Below are 17,919 nucleotides of genomic sequence, written 5' to 3'. Positions count from 1 at the left end.
TTACAATAAAGTTTTGTCTCTATGCATGTATAAAATATGTATTACATCGTGTTCTGCTTCACAATTAAGATATATTGTGTCATATATATGAGGAAATGTCCCATAGCTATAAGATATATAGTCATAGTTATATATTAGTGTTAATGAGATATTTAGCAATATTGTATTGAGGCCATGTCCCTATGGGAATTTGGGGAATTATGACATAAATATGGGTTGATATTCTACAGTCACAGGCATATTAGTTTTAAGGCAGATTCTTAAGAACACTTAATACTGACTATAACTTAAATGGCAGGGGTTTTTTTGTTCACAATTATGCAGCAATAGGCCTCCATATCAGATCCCCATTGAGTGAGTTCACTTTCGATTTCTTGCTTCTACGTGATCCCTATTTATTCACACTAAACCGATGCTTGGTCACAGCGCGTGCCGCCCGCCTGGCCCATGCAAGGGATCGGCGTTAAAATAGTCTCTCCAATGAGAGCGGCCCACGTTTCCAGACGAACCCGGATGTGTGACGTGTGGACCAACCACGGGAGTGCGGGAGCAGACAAGGGAGGGGACGACGATACCAGGGGGCAAAAAAAGGGTTCGTGTACAAATCGTACTGGCTGTCAGCTGTTCGCCATCATCATGTTACTTGTTTTGAGTTTATGTTAAAGTCCGTTGAGTCGCTGTCAAGGCGGGGAACTGCTGTTAAACCGTTAACGTATATAAGGGGGGAACCTTTTAAGCGGCGTACCTTTATTTCTACACGGAATTCTATCACACCGGGACCGTAAATACACCGTCGTAGCTGTGTGTTCCTGCGGCCCGGGTAGAGAGGAGGAGGGGGGAAAAAAAAGATGAAGGTTTAATAAAGAACATCACCGTGTCAATGACACGAACCGGTACGTTCACTCGACGTGAAACCAGAGCCGTTAAGTTCGCTGGTTCCGGTGTGAAAGTGTAACTAAGAATCGAGAGATGGAGTCGTGTCGGCGGACCGGACTCAGCGGGGTCCTGTGCTCCCTGTCACTGCTGTGTGTCATCCTGGACATCCAGCTGGACGGTAAGCGCTGTCTTTACATTCACACACTCGTTTTTAAACTTGGGCAACGTGTAACCGGCGTTTAGGAGTATTTAAGGCGTTACCAGGAACTAGAGGCTAATATTAAATTCAGGTGAGGGAATTCTTGGCATTTTTTCTTGTTAAATGACTTAAATAATTAAGGTATTGTCTAAATGTTGTATTTTTTTTTTGTCAATCAGCAAATCATATCAGCCCCCAAAAAATTATAAAAATGATAATTGTGTCATGGTGGGCATTATGGCATGTTGTGTCATGTTGTTGATGATTTAAAAATTTAAATAAAATGAGGTGAAGTGCTTTGTTTGTAAGATACATTCAGGAAGAAAGCGTTCCTCTTCCATTAGTGTGATGATTGTGGTGTTGCATGTTAGATTATTTAATCAAAATAGGCTTAGACTACCCAGTCTGGCTTGTTGTGATGAGCTTTAATATTTTAGATTGATTTTAGGCTTGGCTTGACTCCAGCGAGGGCTCACGGGGCTGTTTTTTTATGTTTCAGGTGTCTTGGGGGCGACTCATGTCGAGATCGAGCACCACTTGGAGATGGGCCGCAAACTTTTGGCTGCCGGTCAACTGGCTGAAGCGTTGTCCCACTACCACTCCGCCGTAGGTAAGGTTACTCCCACACTGACGCACATTTACACCGGCTGCTCCGGTGACGCCCTCTTCTGTGCTTCACCACACTTTGCTTTAACTAAAAGTGTCGTCTTCTTGACGTTTTTAGAGGGAGACTCTAAGAATTACCTGACCTACTACAAGCGAGCTGCAGTGTTTCTAGCGATGGGAAAATCCAAATCCGCCCTGCCAGACCTGACCAGAGCCATCCAACTCAAGCCGGACTTCCTGGCTGTAAGTCCACCTCGTCACAACCAGGAAAACCTGTCGCTTTAAGTGTGTCCATGTGCTGCTTCTCATGTTTTATCGCCGTCTCTTGGGTCTGTCTCTTTTGCTCTCCTACGTCTCCTCCTCTTGTCATCCCGTCTCATTATTTTCCTGCATATTTTTCAGGCCAGGTTGCAGAGAGGGAATATCCTGTTGAAGCAGGGCAGCACACAGGAGGCCAGGGAGGACTTTGAAGCAGTGGTGAGTTTAAAGTCCTAAACCAATGCTTCTATCCTTTTAGTGTTTTACCTGAAACAGCAGCTTGACAGAACAATGCATCTGTTTTTTTGTTTTTTTTAGCTGCAGCGCTCACCCGACCACGAAGAAGCTCAGGACCAGCTGATGAGAGCGAACGAGCTGGAGCAGCTGCAGGAGGAGGCCCATGCTGCGTACCACCAAGGGGACTATAGCACCACCATCGCCGTGCTAGAGAGAGTCATTGAGGTGGGTGTCAGTTTGAAAGAAAAAGCCCTTTGCATGCAGTTTGTCTGTTGTTGTCTTATGTTCGTAGTTTAATTATTTACCAATATATGTCAAATAAATGTCCAAAATATATTAAAAAGGGCATTTTAATGTAAGTTTTCTCCTCCTGTAAAGTGTCAAAATCTTTTATCTGACACATCTGTTACTCCACTATTCATCTGTAATAACATGCTTATGGATTAAGAGTGGTTTGCACATGTCTCCTCAACTCTTTTATAAAAGTCGTCCGTCTTTCCTCAGATCTCTCCTTGGGACCCTGAGTCGCGGGAGCTTCGCGCGGAATGTTACATCCGAATGGGAGACCCGCAGAAAGCCATCCAGGACCTGACGCCGACCACGAGGCTGCGCAACGACAACCGCGCCGCCTTCCTGAAGCTCAGCATGCTGCACTACAGCCTCGGAGATCACCGCGAGTCTCTCAAGTGAGCTTTGATTTTTTGCTTGGGGGAAGTAAACAAACTACGTTGATTTAGCCCGACGGAGTCATGCAAATCCAGCTGATTTTCATCTCCGAGGGCTTCCTGTTCACCGTGTTCTTTTTCGTCAAAATGTCATTCTCACTCGTCCGTTTCCCTGCAGTCACATCCGAGAGTGTCTGAAGCTCGACCAGGACGACAAAGAGTGTTTCAGCCACTACAAGCAGGTGAAAAAGCTCAGCAAGCAGCTGGACTCTGCAGAGGAGCTCATTCAGCAGGAGAGGTGTGTACTTCTTTGAATCCTCTGAAGAACATTTACATAATATATGTCTGTCTGAAACCGAAAAACACACTGCAACCTGCATGTCATTCCTGTTCTTTTGACACCTGCAGCCTAAATAACCGAATGATTGACCCTGATCTTCTTTGTACATACCATTAGGCATCAGCAAGCCATTGATAAGTATCAATCAGTGATGAAGACGGAGCCGAATGTCCTATTCTACACCAACCTGGCCAAGGAGAGGATGTGCTTCTGCCTTGTCAAGGTGAGAGAGAGAGAGAGAGAGAGAGAGAGAGAGAGAGAGAGAGAGAGAGAGAGAGAGAGAGAGAGAGAGAGAGAGAGAGAGAGAGAGCACTGGTTCTGTGATGAATGCCAACACATTGTCCCTCTGTCTCGCCAATTCTAGCTTAACTTGGCTCTGGAGGCCATAGACGTGTGTTCAGAGGCCCACCAGAGAGACCCCCGCAACGCCAACGTCCTCCGAGACCGAGCCGAGGCGTTCATCCTCAACCAGGAGTACGAGAAAGGTAACGGGACGCCCTACAGCCTTCAAGGAACGCCTTCGACTCAAGAACTACGCACTCTTGTAAAAGACAGATCTTGCTGTAGATGTAGTGTGTCCTTTTTTTTTTTTTTTAGCAGGTTCTTCATGGTTTAAGATATCAATGATACTGTAAACCATTGGGCAAAACACATATTTAGAAGATGAATTAATAGTTTAATTAGATGAATTGATAATTATATTGTGCCGATGCAATCACTGCATATTTGTGGCGGTCAAACATAGCTTTTAACGTATTTTATTATTTGTTTCGGTTCAGCTGTGGAGGACTACCTCGAGGCGAAAGAGTTCGACAGCGAAGGCGAACGCATCGATCTCAAAGAGGGACTGGACCGAGCCCAGAAACTGCTCAAAATCTCCCGTAAGAGGGACTACTACAAGATCCTCGGTGTCGGCAGGTAACCAGCCCAACCGGTTTTCTGACAAAAGCGGTGTTGATTTCCTCCGTCCATTGTCGGGGACTTCGTCGAGCGGATCGCTCCGGATAATTCTTCGCAAACGTTGTTTGTTTTTTTTCTCAGGAGTGCAAACAAGCAGGAGATCATCAAGGCGTACAGGAAGCTGGCGATGCAGTGGCATCCCGACAACTTCCAGTCCGAGTCGGAGAAGAAAGAGGCGGAAAAGAAGTTTATCGACATCGCGTCGGCTAAAGAGGTCCTCACTGACCCAGGTCAGGAGCTGAGATGGCTGTTTACAGATACTTGTTTAGAGTGACTCTCGACAAATGAGCAGGTTGACGTCACAGAATAACGAAAAAGTCCCGGCACAGATTATGGCAGCCTGTAAACTATAAGGATTTTAGCTTCCCCCGTCTTTTAAATTTGTCCCTCCATGCTTCCCGTTGTCTTCTCCAGAAATGCGGCAGAAGTTCGACGCAGGTGAGGATCCCCTGGACCCTGAAAACCAGCAGGGTGGAGGCGGAGGACAGAGCTGGCCGCACCACTTCAACCCGTTCGAGTCCGGCGGCAGCTTCCACTTCAAGTTCCACCACAACTAGAGGAGGAGGCCTTGACGAACACGAGGGGGGGGGGGGGCGGGACATACGGGAAGAACAACAAACAACAACAACGGCGGATTTAAGGAGAAGTCTTCCTCAGAACTTGTGCTTCAGCTTGGACACAGTTACTTGAACGTTTGGTTTTTTTTTAATGCAGGTCTTGAGCTGTACAGTGGAAAGAAACCTGGACTTCTCACCACTCAAACGACGGATCTGACTGGCTACTGTCAACCAGCCAGTGGTGATTAACTGGTCGCTGTGGTTGAAGGAAATGAAGTCTTGTGTAAACACTTGAAAGTCCGCTCTAATCGTTTCTTTCTTTGTGCCATTCTTCGACCTTTTATCAAGGGAGTTTCTTTTCTTTTTTTTTCAAATGCAGTAGCTGCTCGGACATTACAGGACCGTCGGTGTGTTGATTTCTGCTCGCAGTATTCTTTACATGTCGACTGATCTCGGTCTACGTTTTTTGGACCGCGTCGAACCTTCTCTGTACTAGAGAACCAAGATTTTTTTATACACCACGGCAGCAGGAGGGTTTTATGTTGACGAGCTTCTACGTCAATGGGAAGTAGGTGAGACTCCCGCACTAGGAGAGGAAACTAGTGGGTGTTAAAGCTTTTGAAATCCTATGGATCTTAAATCGGTGCAGCTCTGGGATCGTTTTTGATTTTCTTTTAAATTACCTTTTTTTGTTTTTCACCACGTATCTAATTGGAATAACGTGCAAATTCTGTATTTTATGGCGTCTTAAACCGGCTATATATCCAGATCCAAACATTGTGGATGTAACTTATAACGAACACGTGGCAAAAACTCACACGTAAACACAAAAACTTGCACTTTTGCCCTTTTTTTGTTTGAAAAACTCCCCATCTTCTCCACTCCTGAAATGTTACTGCAGGTTGTTTTTTTTTAAAGCCTTTTGAAAGTGTGTCTTCAGTGGTTATCAGAGAGCCTCATTCCTCAGAGTCCCACAGACCAGCGCACATTTTAAACGTTGTGCTGAGCTGGGGTGGAAACGTAACTATGAAGTTGCAGATAGAAATCAAACTTTGGAAATGAGGCTCCGGTTTCACAGCCAGGAGAGACGCACACGAGTTTAACCGTAAACTAAGATGACATTTTAAAGATACGACTTTTAAGTTATTTTTGTCCAAAGTGGCTTAAAGATACGGCGACTCTTTAACGGCTTTGAATCCTGTCTGCTGCGCGACTGTGTGAACCAAGTGTGACCGGCTCTTTGTATTTAAATCCACTGAGTGGGACGGTTTTGTTTCTGGGTTTTCTCTTTTTTTTTTTTTTTTTTCTTTTAGGGCTTTCTGCTGTTGGTGGCATCAATTTTACCGTTGCCAAAACTGAATCAGCTGACATGATCCAGCGTATTAAAAAAATAATTGAAGCAATCTTTAATTTTGTCCTAATTTCATGATGCATGGCATGCAAAGGGGACGGCTACAGAACAGCTCCGAGTATTTAGTTTGATAGATGTTCGTCCTCAGATACAGTCCAATAATTTAAAGTCATTTTTCCCAACTTCCATTGCACTCTTATAACATCATCACACTATAAAGAGTTAAAAAACAGAAATCAGATAATGTTTTTTCTTCTTTTTTTTTTAATTCCACACATTCTTGTCAAAATCTGGTGCCTACATTACCCACAATGCTGGTAACTTTACCCTGTGATTTATTTTTCATCTTCATACTTGTCTTCAGTTGTACTCTGGTATATGCAGTAGTACTCTGGTATATGCAGTAGTACTCCGGTGTATGCAGTAGTACTCCGGTATATGCAGTAGTACTCTGGTGTATGCAGTAGTACTCCGGTATATGCAGTAGTACTCTGGTGTATGCAGTAGTACTCTAACACCTGCTGTAAACCCACTTTGACAAGTAAAATCGGTGGCGTTCCCCTTTAGAAAGCATGTAGCTCCTGACCCTCACACACACACACACACACACACACACACACACACACACACACACACACACACACACACACACACACACACACACACACACACACACACACACACACACACACACTTTTAAAACATAAAACATAAAACAAAGGCGTTCTCTGTACACTGAAACATTTCCACACACATCCATGGATCTGCTGTTTGCGTCACCTTCCCACACACACGTGCTGTATTGTACAGCTGTCGCTGCCAACGGACACGTCTTCAAGCTTAGAGGAAATGGCTAAATCCAGAATATTGACACGGGAGTTCTGCATCTGAGGAAGCGAAGTGTCCGATTAACATCCTCCACTGAAGATGCCCACTCTCCTTTTGAGCTCAGCCACACGTCTGCCTCTGTTGAGAGACGGACAGGAAGGGGCCTTCATCAATGGTTCGGTCCGAATCCCTGCGTGTCCTCCAGACTGTCTGCCTCCACCTCGATGGAGACCACGTGGTGACCGGGGATCATGGCCAGGCCCAGGACTCTGGGTTCGCCCTGAGAGAATGTGTCTAGAGGACAAAATGGATTCAAAGAGATTATTGTGGGGAAATAAGATGGACTAAAAGTGCCTGACAAAAATGTTCCAGGATTTCATTTTATGTTGTTTGGATGACACACTGATGTCAGTGTTATTTGCATGATAGAATAGGCTCGTTATTGCTCAGCCATCTTTAGTCTTCACCTATATATTTAGTCACATGTGGATCTATTCACCAGTATATTTAGTTACCTGTGGATTTATTCACCAGTATATTTATTTACCTGTGGATTTATTCACCAGTGGATTTATTCACCTATATATTTATTTACCTGTGGATTTATTCACCTATATATTTATTTACCTGTGGATCTATTCACCAGTATCTTTAGTTACCTGTGGATTTATTCACCAGTATATTTAATTACCTGTGGATTTATTCACCAGTATATTTAGTTACCTGTGGATTTATTCACCAGTACATTTAATTACCTGTGGATTTGAGGAACTCCTGAGCTGATCCGAGGATGACGTTGCAGTCTCGGTCCGTGCAGAGGAACAGCCCCACCAGAGTCCGTCCGTCTGTCATGCGGATCCTCATGTTTTTGTTCAGGAGCCCCTCTAGTTTCTGCCGGGCCTGAGACGACGGGGACACGTGAGACTGCTCCTGGACGAGAGCAGAAAGGTAACAGACTGAACCCACACTGAAGAGTTGCTTTCTGCAACGGTCAATACATGCATTCAGGAAACTGTATGCTGATTATATGAAGTTAAGAATCATTGTGTATCAAAATACTATCTGGTAAATAATATGGCCTAACGTCACACAGGTTAACCTAACGGGTGACAGTTGTATTAGCTAATTCGTTAGCCACCGGCTAACGTTAGCTCCAACAGAAGCCTTGATAATAATTGAAAACGTTTCATTTATACCGTTTTTTTTCCCCGTTATAACAACGTGAACAATAATGTAAAACACAAAAACAGTAAATAAATAAAGCGGGATGTACATACATGTGTCGAAGGACCATTTTCCTCAATCATTGTTGCCATAACCGTTCTTCTTCTTCCCCTACATTTGCTTACGGAGCAATTTGTCCGACGGACCAGCTAAACCGGAAACTTCACATCCGGTGTTTTTTTTTTTCTTTTTTAAAGGGAACGACACAAGATACTAAGGGAGCGTTATGTAACATAACATTGAGGGTTAACGTGAAAATGTAAAATTAGGTGAACCATTAGCCTGCATTGGTAGCGTACGACAGTTCAGAGAAAAGGAAGCAAACAACGGATAAGGAACACTCCTAAAGTCTCACACCTGTTCTTTCTAAGAGATACTTCAAGTGGGCAGACATACAGAGAAAGTATGATATTTTAAAGCAAAACTGTGTAAATGTTCAAAGATATCTCCCAATATTCTCCTGAGTCAGTTACTTTAAAGACATCAGCTTACATCTTGTTTTATCTGTCTGATAATTATAATAATTAGCTTTATTCCATATATTAACTCATTCTGTATGAACAGTTACAGGTGTCGAGCGATACAGGTGATACAGGTGTCAAATGCTAGCCAACAAAGCCACTGGTAGTACCAGACTAAGTGAGGCTATAGCAACAAAAACCTTCAGTGTTTTGAGCTAACTATGCAAAGCTGCATTCATCCGTTACTCAACAATACAACTCGTCATTTGTCAGAGAGAAAGATTGTGTTGTTTCTTCTTTATAAAGTTACATAGTCTCACAAGGACACAATGAGGGACTTCACCAATTGTTTTTCTTTATTTTGGTTGTATGACTACAAAAAGTGATTTCTCCAACTGCCATTTAAATGCATAAACTAAAGTGTTAAGCATTTACACAGACCATGTATCATAAGACGAGTTAAGACGAGACACAATAAGAAAAGACGTAGTCAGTGATCCTGGAGTGGAACACTCTAAAACAGGGGTAGATACAGATCTTTAAAGATGTATAATTTCATATATAGGAGTATTGGTTGATCAATAGACCCAAACGATTGATATTTCCCAGCTATTCTCCTGATTCACCCATGTGTTTTTGACACCTTGTGTCCTCAGGCTCCGACCCACATTGATCCGCTGACGTTGTCTGCACACGTCCCGGCCCTCGCACTGACTGGGCCAAGGGCGCCGGAGAGAGCCCGCGGTGAAGAGATTAATGGTACGAGGCGGGACCGCGTCAGAGGAAAATCAACTGCTCGACGTCACAACGTTACAGCTGGAGGTGAGCAGAATGTGCTGCACTGCATTCTTCCTTCGACTCGTTGACCCTCACTACAGGCTTTTTGTTGTCATTAAGGCCGGTGGTGTAAAACTCCCTTGGCCCGTGACCCCTTAGGTCTACTTGTAACCCCTTGTCTCAGGTACATGTCTGCTTTTAGTGACCCGTTCAATCAATGTGATTTAATGTCAAATGTATTCAGTAAGCTAGATAAAACACTTTAATACATCTGCAGTCTTGAGAGCAGATCAGGTGGATGTTAAAATCCTCATCCAGGTGTTTGAGAGGTTTGTTATGAAGTTAGCACAGATGACAGCTATTTGCTGTACCTTTTACCTGCTATACTAAACGTGTTGTGGTCTTAAATAATTACAGAATTTGACAAAACAACAGAAAGGCATTTATTCCCAACCAAACGGTATAAAAGAAAATCATTTCTACAGACATAAAAATTGGTTTAAAATACATTGGCCACTTGGTATCAGAAGAAAAGAGATGGGGGGGGCAAATGAAACACTGATGAAACCTCCAAGTCTCACAGGGCAGAAGAAGCCATATTTGGAACCTATTAACTGGCTCATGCAAGTCTGAACACAGAGAATACATCATTACTTTCACTTAAAACACTTTGCTGGGATACGTGACGCTAACTTTTTCCTCCCGAGCCCGCCGCTGCGTGACGTTATTCAAGCATTATCTGCTCTCCGGGTCGCCTCGGTTCAGACGGCTCAGCTCTGAACGGAGCACAAGGGGCCGGTGTCTTCCTCTGTGTCACACTGCATAAAATCTGGGTTAGCTACAGCGCAGCACCCAGGGGAGGCGCTTCCCCCCCCTCTCTCATCCTCGCCATGTCTCCCTGCCAAATGGACACGGGGAGTGTGTGGGGGGGGGTGCCTCAGCACAGTAGTGCAGTGTGTCAGGGCCTGCAGCATAACAGAGAGTCCTGGCTGGTTTCACCCATTTATTTTTGTTGTTGTTTGTAGACGCATAGCGAGACACGAGCACGGTCACAGCTATACGAATACCTCCAGACGCGTGGATGCCCCGGGTGAGGGTGAGGGTGCATAAAGTAGAAATGCACATAACGCACGCGTCTCGCCAGTCACCCAATCTGTTAGCAGACACCTCTTGCACTGCATCTCTCTCTCTCTCTCTCTCTTGGCAGATGTAGCCGTTGGATCAGACACTAACAAATTCCCCTGTCGTCGTCGTCGTCGTCCGTGGGCGCGCGGGGAAGCCGAGCACAGGCACCTGTTGCTGCAGACGAGGCGCGATGGAAACACTTGTTTACAGGATATATATCCAGTTATTGGTGTAAAAAGCTGCAGGTGACAGAGTAACGAACACAGACGGAACGCAGAGAGGATGGGAAGAAAAAAAAGAAAGATGCTTCACACAGTGTTGTGGCTGCTCTCTTCCCTGTTTCTCAACACATTGGAAATCCTAAATGTTCTTGAGATTATTCATGCAAATATCCCGTGAAAGGGATGCCACTGTCACTCATAACATAACTACACATTTGCATATTTGTTATGTAGCTATATATATATATATATATATATATATATATATATATATATATATATATATTAGCTTGGCAAGCAGTTCAGTTCTTTTTGTTTAAGTGTACAATTGGTTCAATTGAATACCGATGCCAGCGTGCAACAGCTTTTGAATTGCATGAAAATGTTAAAAACAAAAGACTAACAATAGTTACATTTATGCAGTGAATTCAGGCTCGTTAAGCCACTCGTTAAGTGACCAGCTGTGTCCAATTCACTGATTGTGTCACTGATTGATGGAGTGACTGGCACAACATGATTATGTTGTAAAAAAAGGAGTAGTCTAGGCCTACACATGTGTACATATTTAAGAAAAATATACTTACATTTAGATAACCGTCTGACTGACTGTATTTGTTTTACATAGAAGGATTTAAATCAAACTTTCTGGAGATGCAGCTAATCTGACCCTGAAACTCAAGCAGATAAATGGAATCCACCATTTTTACCCATAATTAATTAATTTGATTATTCACATCCTACTGTGATATGTCAAATTGTCTTCAACAAAAAAAAAGCCTATTCCATAATAAAAAAATATTTTTTTAATTCTTAACAAAAGGTCCACATACTAGCTTTTTCAACCAAATGGACGTTTGGTCGAGATTTATTTTGTCCAGCTTCTATTTCTAAGATCAAGAATGAAATATGAATAGACCTCTGACATATTTATGTGATTTGTGGGATTTAAGACCTGACTGCTAATAAATTAACCGTAGCTGCTTGAGGAGATACAACAAGTCAGTATGAGAAATATGATTATTTCATTGTTGTTGCTCATTTAGTGGCTTTTTATTTATGTATATTAAATGCAATAAAACTAGTCAAATGTGATGTAATCAACACCACATAAATTGTTAAAACTACTTTTTTTTCCCTTTTCGTGCAAAACACCCATCATGGATGCAGACGTTTCAAATTGGATCATTTTTCATATTTCATCCGCCACACGTTCTCCTGTCTGACCCCCCCCCCCCCCTTCAGATTCGGTTGTGAGGTTTGAACGTGAGAGGCAAAGCAACATTTTCTTTTGTCAAAACAGAAGTGCCCCGAGCAGCCACCGAGGGCTGGCTCGTGTTGAGGGATTCCCATGGCCTTATTGCCATCCAGTCCAAGAGATTTTACAGTAACGGTTAAAAAATGCATTTATTTCTCCTGTGTTTGTTTTAAACCTCTGCACCAGAGGCGAATAAGGCGCTTTGAGCTGTTTATTATGATGCTTTATAAAGGGGGGGGAGTATAGTTTGCATATTGTGAATTGTTTCCATCCCCACCACAAGTAGTTAATTTTTAAGCAATACAATCTGATGTAAGTCTGGGCATGGCTGCGGCAGATTTTCCCAACCCCCCTCTCTCTCAATCCCTCCCCAACACTCTCTCACACACACACACACACACACACACACACACACACACTGCTGCTGCTGCTCCAAAATAATTTTTATACAACGGTGGGGGCTCCGGAGAATATAAGGTGGCCATATTTGATAGATTTGTGTCGGGCTCTGCAATGCAGAGAGAGAGAGAGAGAGAGTTGGTGCGTGTGATGTTGCAAGTGACACTGACACCAGGCAAGTCTGTCTGATCCGGACTTGGAGAGGGAGGAGGGGGGGGGGGGCTGACAGAAAAGTAACAAACAAGTAACAATGTAACTTACATGCAGTCACACACCCCTTTCTCTTGTAACAATGTGTACGTTTTTAAGGAGGGAGGGGGCGCGCACAGAGGAGAAGGAGAGACGGGAGAGAGATAGAGAAAAGAGGAGGGGGGTGCGTTCTGAAATAATATAGTCAGCCATTTTTTATGTAAGGGGATTTTTTTTTTCTTATTGGGGGGGTTGTTAAAAAATAAATATAAGAGGGCGGCCATCTTTGTTGCTCTGCCTAGTGTAAAATATTTCAAAACGCCCCCCACTTTTTTTTTCCCTGTGCCGATTTGAATATTAAATAAATATCACACATTCGGGGGCAAGAATACGCTTTTTTGAATACAAGGACGGATCCAATGACCGGGATATAATGTCCTCTCCTCTCCGGTCCTGTGAGGAAGACGAGGGCATGGTGGTTAATTCCGAGGGAGGAGATTTTGATGAAGAAGACGACGACGGAGACCTAGACGAGAACGCAAGCGACATAAACTCGCCGGCGGCGCCTCGGGAAACTGCAACACCAGCCGCGCCAGGTACGGTAAAGAAAAACTGGCGCACAAGTCGGGAGCGCGCGCACACCAAATAAAAAAAAAACACACACTTACTAGCGGTTATATTTTTGGGAGAACGGGCATGTCAGAAAGTATCCGGAACCCGCAGTTTGTGCGCCCAAATCGGTGCAGGTCCAGTACGGTACAGTAAGATCAGCGAGGACTCGGGTGCGCGCATACAAAATAAAAAAAGCATACTTACTACACCTGATTTTTTTTTTCTTAAAAAAAGGCACGTTTCACCACCTTAGACCGCGTTATATCCCCCCAGTTATTGCACCTTTTTGTGGATTTAGGTGCCATGTTTGCAGCTTTAAGAGAGGCAGGGGGAAGAAGAAGGAAAAAAAAAAAAAAAAGACGAGAGCGCGCTTTGAAAACAGAAACATAACTCCTCTCTCCAGTTTGCAACAAAACACATAAAAGACAGTGTGCCGTCGTCGTTTATGGTCGGACAACACGCTCATTTACTCCCCGCTCCACTCCCTCGAGCTCCTCCAGCACATCCCAACAAAAAGTTTAAACTAAACTTGCCGCAGCGGAATTTCCGCAAAAGTCACTTCTCCAACATCACAAAGTCGCCGCTTGTTTTGTTCCCTTAAATCCCTTTTGACAGCTCCTAGACTCGGATGACAAGCAAACGAGCAGGCCGGGAAATAAGGTCGCCCTGAAGGGTTAAAAAAAAAAAAGACTGGCAAAAACATGGACTCCCCTGGCCGGAGGCTACATATATATGATACCTATCACGAGAGGGTGCGTTTCGCTTTGCAGACATGAAAGCGTGATAATGTGAAACCGTGGTGCCGGACACAAAGTTGCCCCCCTTACCCCATTGTCGCTGTGACGGGTCAAAATAGGACACCGCTGCTGCACGCTTACAGGACAGAGTAGGTGTGACTGTTCAGCTAGCTTAGCATACATGCCCACTAATTAGCTGAATGCCATGTTTATTAAATGTATATAGACACACGTACATATGTAATGGAACAAGGTGTTCTTTTTTTCCCCTCTCGGCAGCAATAGTGTAGAAAAGAGGATTGAACGCTTGTGACATTCTGGAAGTTTCAGTGACAGTGGAGCTGCTCGGGGTTGCAGTGAAAGTAAAAGGGTGCAGAAAGTAGCGGTTGGTTAACCACACTGCAACAGTCCAAAATAGCAGTGCAGCAGCCTTAAGGTTGCAGTTTATTCATAAGAAAACACACAATAACTAGTGATATTTGGGGTTTGGATGCAGATGTGACAGAAGAGCTTTAAAGTGCAGATGTCGTATTGTTATAATAATAATAATTAACTCAAGATAAACGGGACACAAGTGTAATTTCCTGTATGAATATTACAGGAATCATCCGTTGCTTTGTCTCTAGTGTTAATTGACTCGACTCCGGACCCGCCGTGCCAGACGGATACATTAGTGTCGAGCTTCCCGTCGAGGACCTTAACCCCCACGCGACCTCTAAGCGGCGGCGGTCGGGGGTCCCCCGTGTGGGGAACAGCAGAGCGGTGAAAGGAGTCGTTCCAGTTCAGCGCACCGTCCGTCCCGCGGGCGGCCTCCGGATCACCGAGCCCTGCGTGCGTGTTGCCGCCGCCCACGGCGCGTCTTCGGCGGCTGCGCGCGGCACGGACAAGCGGGGTTGGTTGTTGGACGGGGTGGGAGTGAGGAAGAGAGGGGAGGGGGGGGCGCGCTCACCAACAAAGGCAGACAGACAATAAAAACACCGGCAAAATAACTGTAGCCTATCAAACAGTCGAGACCGCAGCCCATATTTTGGTTCTGCTTTAATGCTTTGCTGCGTTTTTGTCTTTTGAAGTCGAGGCTGCTGCTATTTCCTCCATCTTTCTCCCCCCCCCCCCCCACACTCGCAAGCCAGGTCAGGTTGCAGGTTAAATTGCTTTCCCCGCGGTCGTGAAATTATTGCGCGTGCACCGTGGGGTAACAACTGGCCTGATATTTTCCCATCATTTGCAGTGAAGGTGAAGATTCAGTGATGTATTTTTGATGCGCTGTGGCTGAGAGTCTTCAATTATACAAGACTGGGGTGCAAGTCTACTCTTTGTATTCCCTAAAATCAAAAGTTTAAAAATACAACAAAAATCTTTTTTACGCATCAGCACTTCTGGAAGCTTTTCAGCTTTGTTTACAAGAAAAAGGGCGCCGGTCACACTTTTGCATCGCCAATAAACCAATTATCTCCACGCTATGGACCCCACAACACCAGCTGTCAAATCTACTTAACAGCGCTCAGACGAACGGTACCTAATGTAGCATGTGTCACAATTCAGACTGGGTCAGAGGCCACCGTGACTATCGCGCAGCTTCTGTTTGCGCGTAATTATGTTCAGTGGGGATTAGCTGAGTGTTAGGAAGCGTTTGAGAAGGTCACTGCTCATCTGATTCTAATAGCTGTCTCTCTTCCACGCTTTCTTTTAACACCCCCCCCGTCCCCCGTCTCTCTCTCTTCTGCTTTTTTGTCCCAGACGAAGAGCCAGAGGTATCAGACAGAGACGTCCCGTGCAAGAAGAAAGGGCGACCGAAGAAAAAGAAGGACACAAAGAAGAAAGACAAAGAGGGGAAACCGGTCAAAGCAAAAAAACGCAAGAAGATTGTAAGTTTGTCCTGCTTTGTCTTTACTCGCTACACCTTTTGTTTTTGTTGTAATATCTTCCTCTCTCGTCTTGTCTTCAGGGCGGCGATGTAGAGAGAGACTCGGACAGAGAAAGAGACTACGCCGAGAACTCGGACAGCGTAGCCAGCGACTATGGATCTGGAGAGAAAAAGAAGAAGAAGAAACATAAAGAAAGGAAGGAGAAGAAAACCAAGAAGAAGAAAAAAGTCGATGGGGACCGAGACAGCAGCCAGGAGGAAACAATCAAGGTAAAGAAGAATACAACAGCAAAAATAAATCTGAACCCTTGACGAGTCCATTATCTTCCTCTTCTGATTGGTGTGTTTTTTTTTCTTTCTCAGCAGCCAATAGAGCAGAAGACGTCGGCGCAGCTGGCGAAGGAGTGGGGTCTGGAGGATGTTGATCATACCTTCACAGAGGAGGACTACAGGGAACTCACCAACTACAAAGCCTTCAGCCAGTTCATGAGGTGCGGCGTCCCTCTCTTGTTTTCACGCGGCGCTGATTTGCACGGCTGGCTGTTAGCCGTTGTTAAATCGAGACGCGCTGACGTCACGCAGACGTACGCGCAGGACGCTGAACACATTCTGTTATGTGGCGGGGCTCTGTGGCTTCAGTAGGGTGGAAACATCTTTAATAAACAAGCTCTATTCCGGTTCTTTTTAATGCACTCTGGCACCTTATTTACATCCAAAGTACATGTCTTAATCATGAAGAAATGTAAATATGTGTATGAATTGTGAACAATATTAGTAGTAGATTTGAGTAGAATCAGAACACTTTGCAATTTATAGCAAAGGGTTGTAAAAAAGTTATGAAATGTGTTTTGGAATGTAACTAAGTACATTTACTCAAGTACTGTACTTAAGAAGCCTACAATTTTGAAGTACTTGAGTACTTCTACTGTATGCTACTTTATACTTCTCCGCTACATCTCAGAGGTAAATATTGTACTTCATACTACACTATATTTATCTAACAGCTTTAGGTTTGTGAGAAAGTGGAACCTACCATCATGATGAAGACAATAATGTGTTTCATGTTATGAATCACTTAACTTTCTCTTCTCTTCTGGAAAAATACAAAAGCAATGATTTGTGTGTCCCCCCCCCCCCCCCCCCCCAATCTGGACCTGTAGTCGTGACATCATTCCGTGCAAAATGACCGGACCAACATAGAGCAGTCTCTGTGGCCCCGCCCTGATTTAACCCCGGCGCATACGGGGTTTTTTTTCAATCCGCTGCAAGTGCTGTTGGCGCAGTGATGGAGTTATAGTCACGTTCTGTTCACTCTCACACACCACAATCCTCAACAGTCATGATGTAACAACAGCTTGTGTTGAAGTATCGGTTTTAAGGTAGCAAGGTGTCTCATAGTATCTGGTTTTCACTTAAAAAAAAGAAAAAGTAGTAGTTGAGTATTCTATTGCTCAGAAAAGGATTAAGTTGCTGAGTGGAGACAAGTGTAGCTTGAAGGAAGGATTTCAGGAACTCGACATCCAAATTTTTGCTGCTATTTGGATGTCGAGTCTCTATTTTCCTGCAGAACTGTAACGTCTGCACTGTTTATAATGGCAGAGAAAAGTGGTGCTCTCCTGCTAAACCCCACAGCTCTTACATGCACTCCTGTGCACGGGGTGCAATCTGTGGAGTGGGATCTTGTTCTACAGTTCTACTTCTCAGGTCTGCCTTTTGAAATCGTGTATTCCTGCTGTACTGTTGCGGCACACGAAACAACCGGCTACTTCTTTGTATGAAGCGTCAAGCTGGTCGTTAAACCGCGCTCTACACCGTCCGTGGTCAAAACTACCAGCAGCACATCGACACGCATACAGGTGGCGTGGGTTGAAAACAACTTGCCTCTGTCTCCCGCTGGAAGCTCTGCCTTCATCATCCCTGCTAGTTGTGCCGGCAGCCTCGGCCTCTGTGGCTGACTCATACCCGCTTTCACCGTGATACCATGAAGTAATCCATAATGCCCACTGCTTCTATATGTCGGGATGCTATTTTGCTGCCTAAACTCAACTGGCTACACTAAGCTGTCGTGGAAAACTCAAATATAAGTCATTCCTGCGATTAATACATGATTTACATTCAGCAAACATCGTTAGTCAATCAAATATACTGAGAAATAGGTGTGCCGCTTCTCTTTCCAAA

At 44.4% G+C, this 17,919-nt stretch overlaps 3 protein-coding genes across 7 annotated transcripts in view; 2 read left to right on the top strand and 1 right to left on the bottom strand.

Moving 5' to 3' along the window:
- Positions 1–552: 552 nt before the first annotated feature.
- Positions 553–4,727, top strand: dnajc3b (DnaJ (Hsp40) homolog, subfamily C, member 3b). The gene is made up of 12 exons (XM_068728193.1): positions 553–1,054; positions 1,575–1,685; positions 1,800–1,924; positions 2,084–2,158; positions 2,258–2,401; positions 2,681–2,862; positions 3,020–3,139; positions 3,299–3,404; positions 3,546–3,666; positions 3,961–4,099; positions 4,223–4,371; positions 4,556–4,727. Exons 1-12 carry the CDS (start codon positions 970–972, stop codon positions 4,696–4,698), a joined length of 1,500 nt encoding a protein of 499 aa, XP_068584294.1. The 5' UTR covers positions 553–969; the 3' UTR covers positions 4,699–4,727.
- Positions 4,728–5,979: 1,252 nt separating this feature from the next.
- naa38 (N-alpha-acetyltransferase 38, NatC auxiliary subunit) lies at positions 5,980–8,257 on the bottom strand. Of its 2 annotated transcripts, none has more exons than XM_068728195.1 (3): positions 8,155–8,257; positions 7,633–7,807; positions 5,980–7,171 (listed from the first exon to the last, which is right to left on the bottom strand). In XM_068728195.1, the coding sequence occupies exons 1-3, from the start codon at positions 8,191–8,193 to the stop codon at positions 7,047–7,049; spliced, it is 339 nt and encodes a 112-aa protein (XP_068584296.1). In that variant the 5' UTR covers positions 8,194–8,257; the 3' UTR covers positions 5,980–7,046. The 2 variants fall into 2 exon arrangements, with proteins under 2 accessions (XP_068584296.1, XP_068584295.1); XM_068728194.1 differs by having other exon boundaries at positions 7,633–7,804; positions 8,155–8,217.
- Positions 8,258–12,452: 4,195 nt separating this feature from the next.
- chd3 (chromodomain helicase DNA binding protein 3) overlaps positions 12,453–17,919 on the top strand; it is a 37,815-nt gene continuing 32,348 nt past the window's right edge. For 2 of the 4 annotated variants that reach the window (XM_068728182.1, XM_068728179.1), the window contains exons 1-4: positions 12,453–13,124; positions 15,615–15,742; positions 15,823–16,011; positions 16,105–16,232. In XM_068728182.1, coding sequence (XP_068584283.1) covers positions 12,962–13,124; positions 15,615–15,742; positions 15,823–16,011; positions 16,105–16,232 — 608 coding nt within the window. In that variant the 5' untranslated portion in view covers positions 12,453–12,961. The remainder of the gene's footprint in view (positions 13,125–15,614; positions 15,743–15,822; positions 16,012–16,104; positions 16,233–17,919) is intronic. The other 2 variants (XM_068728181.1, XM_068728183.1) reach the window with 2 other exon arrangements.

This window comes from Cebidichthys violaceus, unplaced genomic scaffold, assembly GCF_023349555.1.
Source record: "Cebidichthys violaceus isolate CVI_PGR_0920_01 unplaced genomic scaffold, fCebVio1.0.p SCAF_41, whole genome shotgun sequence".
Classification (NCBI taxonomy): Eukaryota; Metazoa; Chordata; class Actinopteri; order Perciformes; family Stichaeidae; genus Cebidichthys; species Cebidichthys violaceus.
The sequence above is the reverse complement of the archived record's forward strand: the minus strand, read 5'-3'. Positions and strand labels throughout refer to the sequence as shown.

What these genes read in the sequence shown, in the direction of transcription:
- dnajc3b (XM_068728193.1), top strand. Translation starts at nt 970, where the DNA reads ATGGAGTCGTGTCGGCGGACCGGACTCAGCGGGGTCCTGTGCTCCCTG. An exon ending in GGGAGGACTTTGAAGCAGTG is followed by an intron (nt 2,159 to 2,257) that starts GTGAGTTTAAAG and finishes TGTTTTTTTTAG; the next exon opens with CTGCAGCGCTCACCCGACCA. An exon ending in GAGCTCATTCAGCAGGAGAG is followed by an intron (nt 3,140 to 3,298) that starts GTGTGTACTTCT and finishes ACATACCATTAG; the next exon opens with GCATCAGCAAGCCATTGATA.
- naa38 (XM_068728195.1), bottom strand. Translation starts at nt 8,193, where the DNA reads ATGGCAACAATGATTGAGGAAAATGGTCCTTCGACACAT. An exon ending in AAAATGGTCCTTCGACACAT is followed by an intron (nt 7,808 to 8,154) that starts GTATGTACATCC and finishes GCTCTCGTCCAG; the next exon opens with GAGCAGTCTCACGTGTCCCC. An exon ending in GGAGTTCCTCAAATCCACAG is followed by an intron (nt 7,172 to 7,632) that starts GTAATTAAATGT and finishes TTTGTCCTCTAG; the next exon opens with ACACATTCTCTCAGGGCGAA.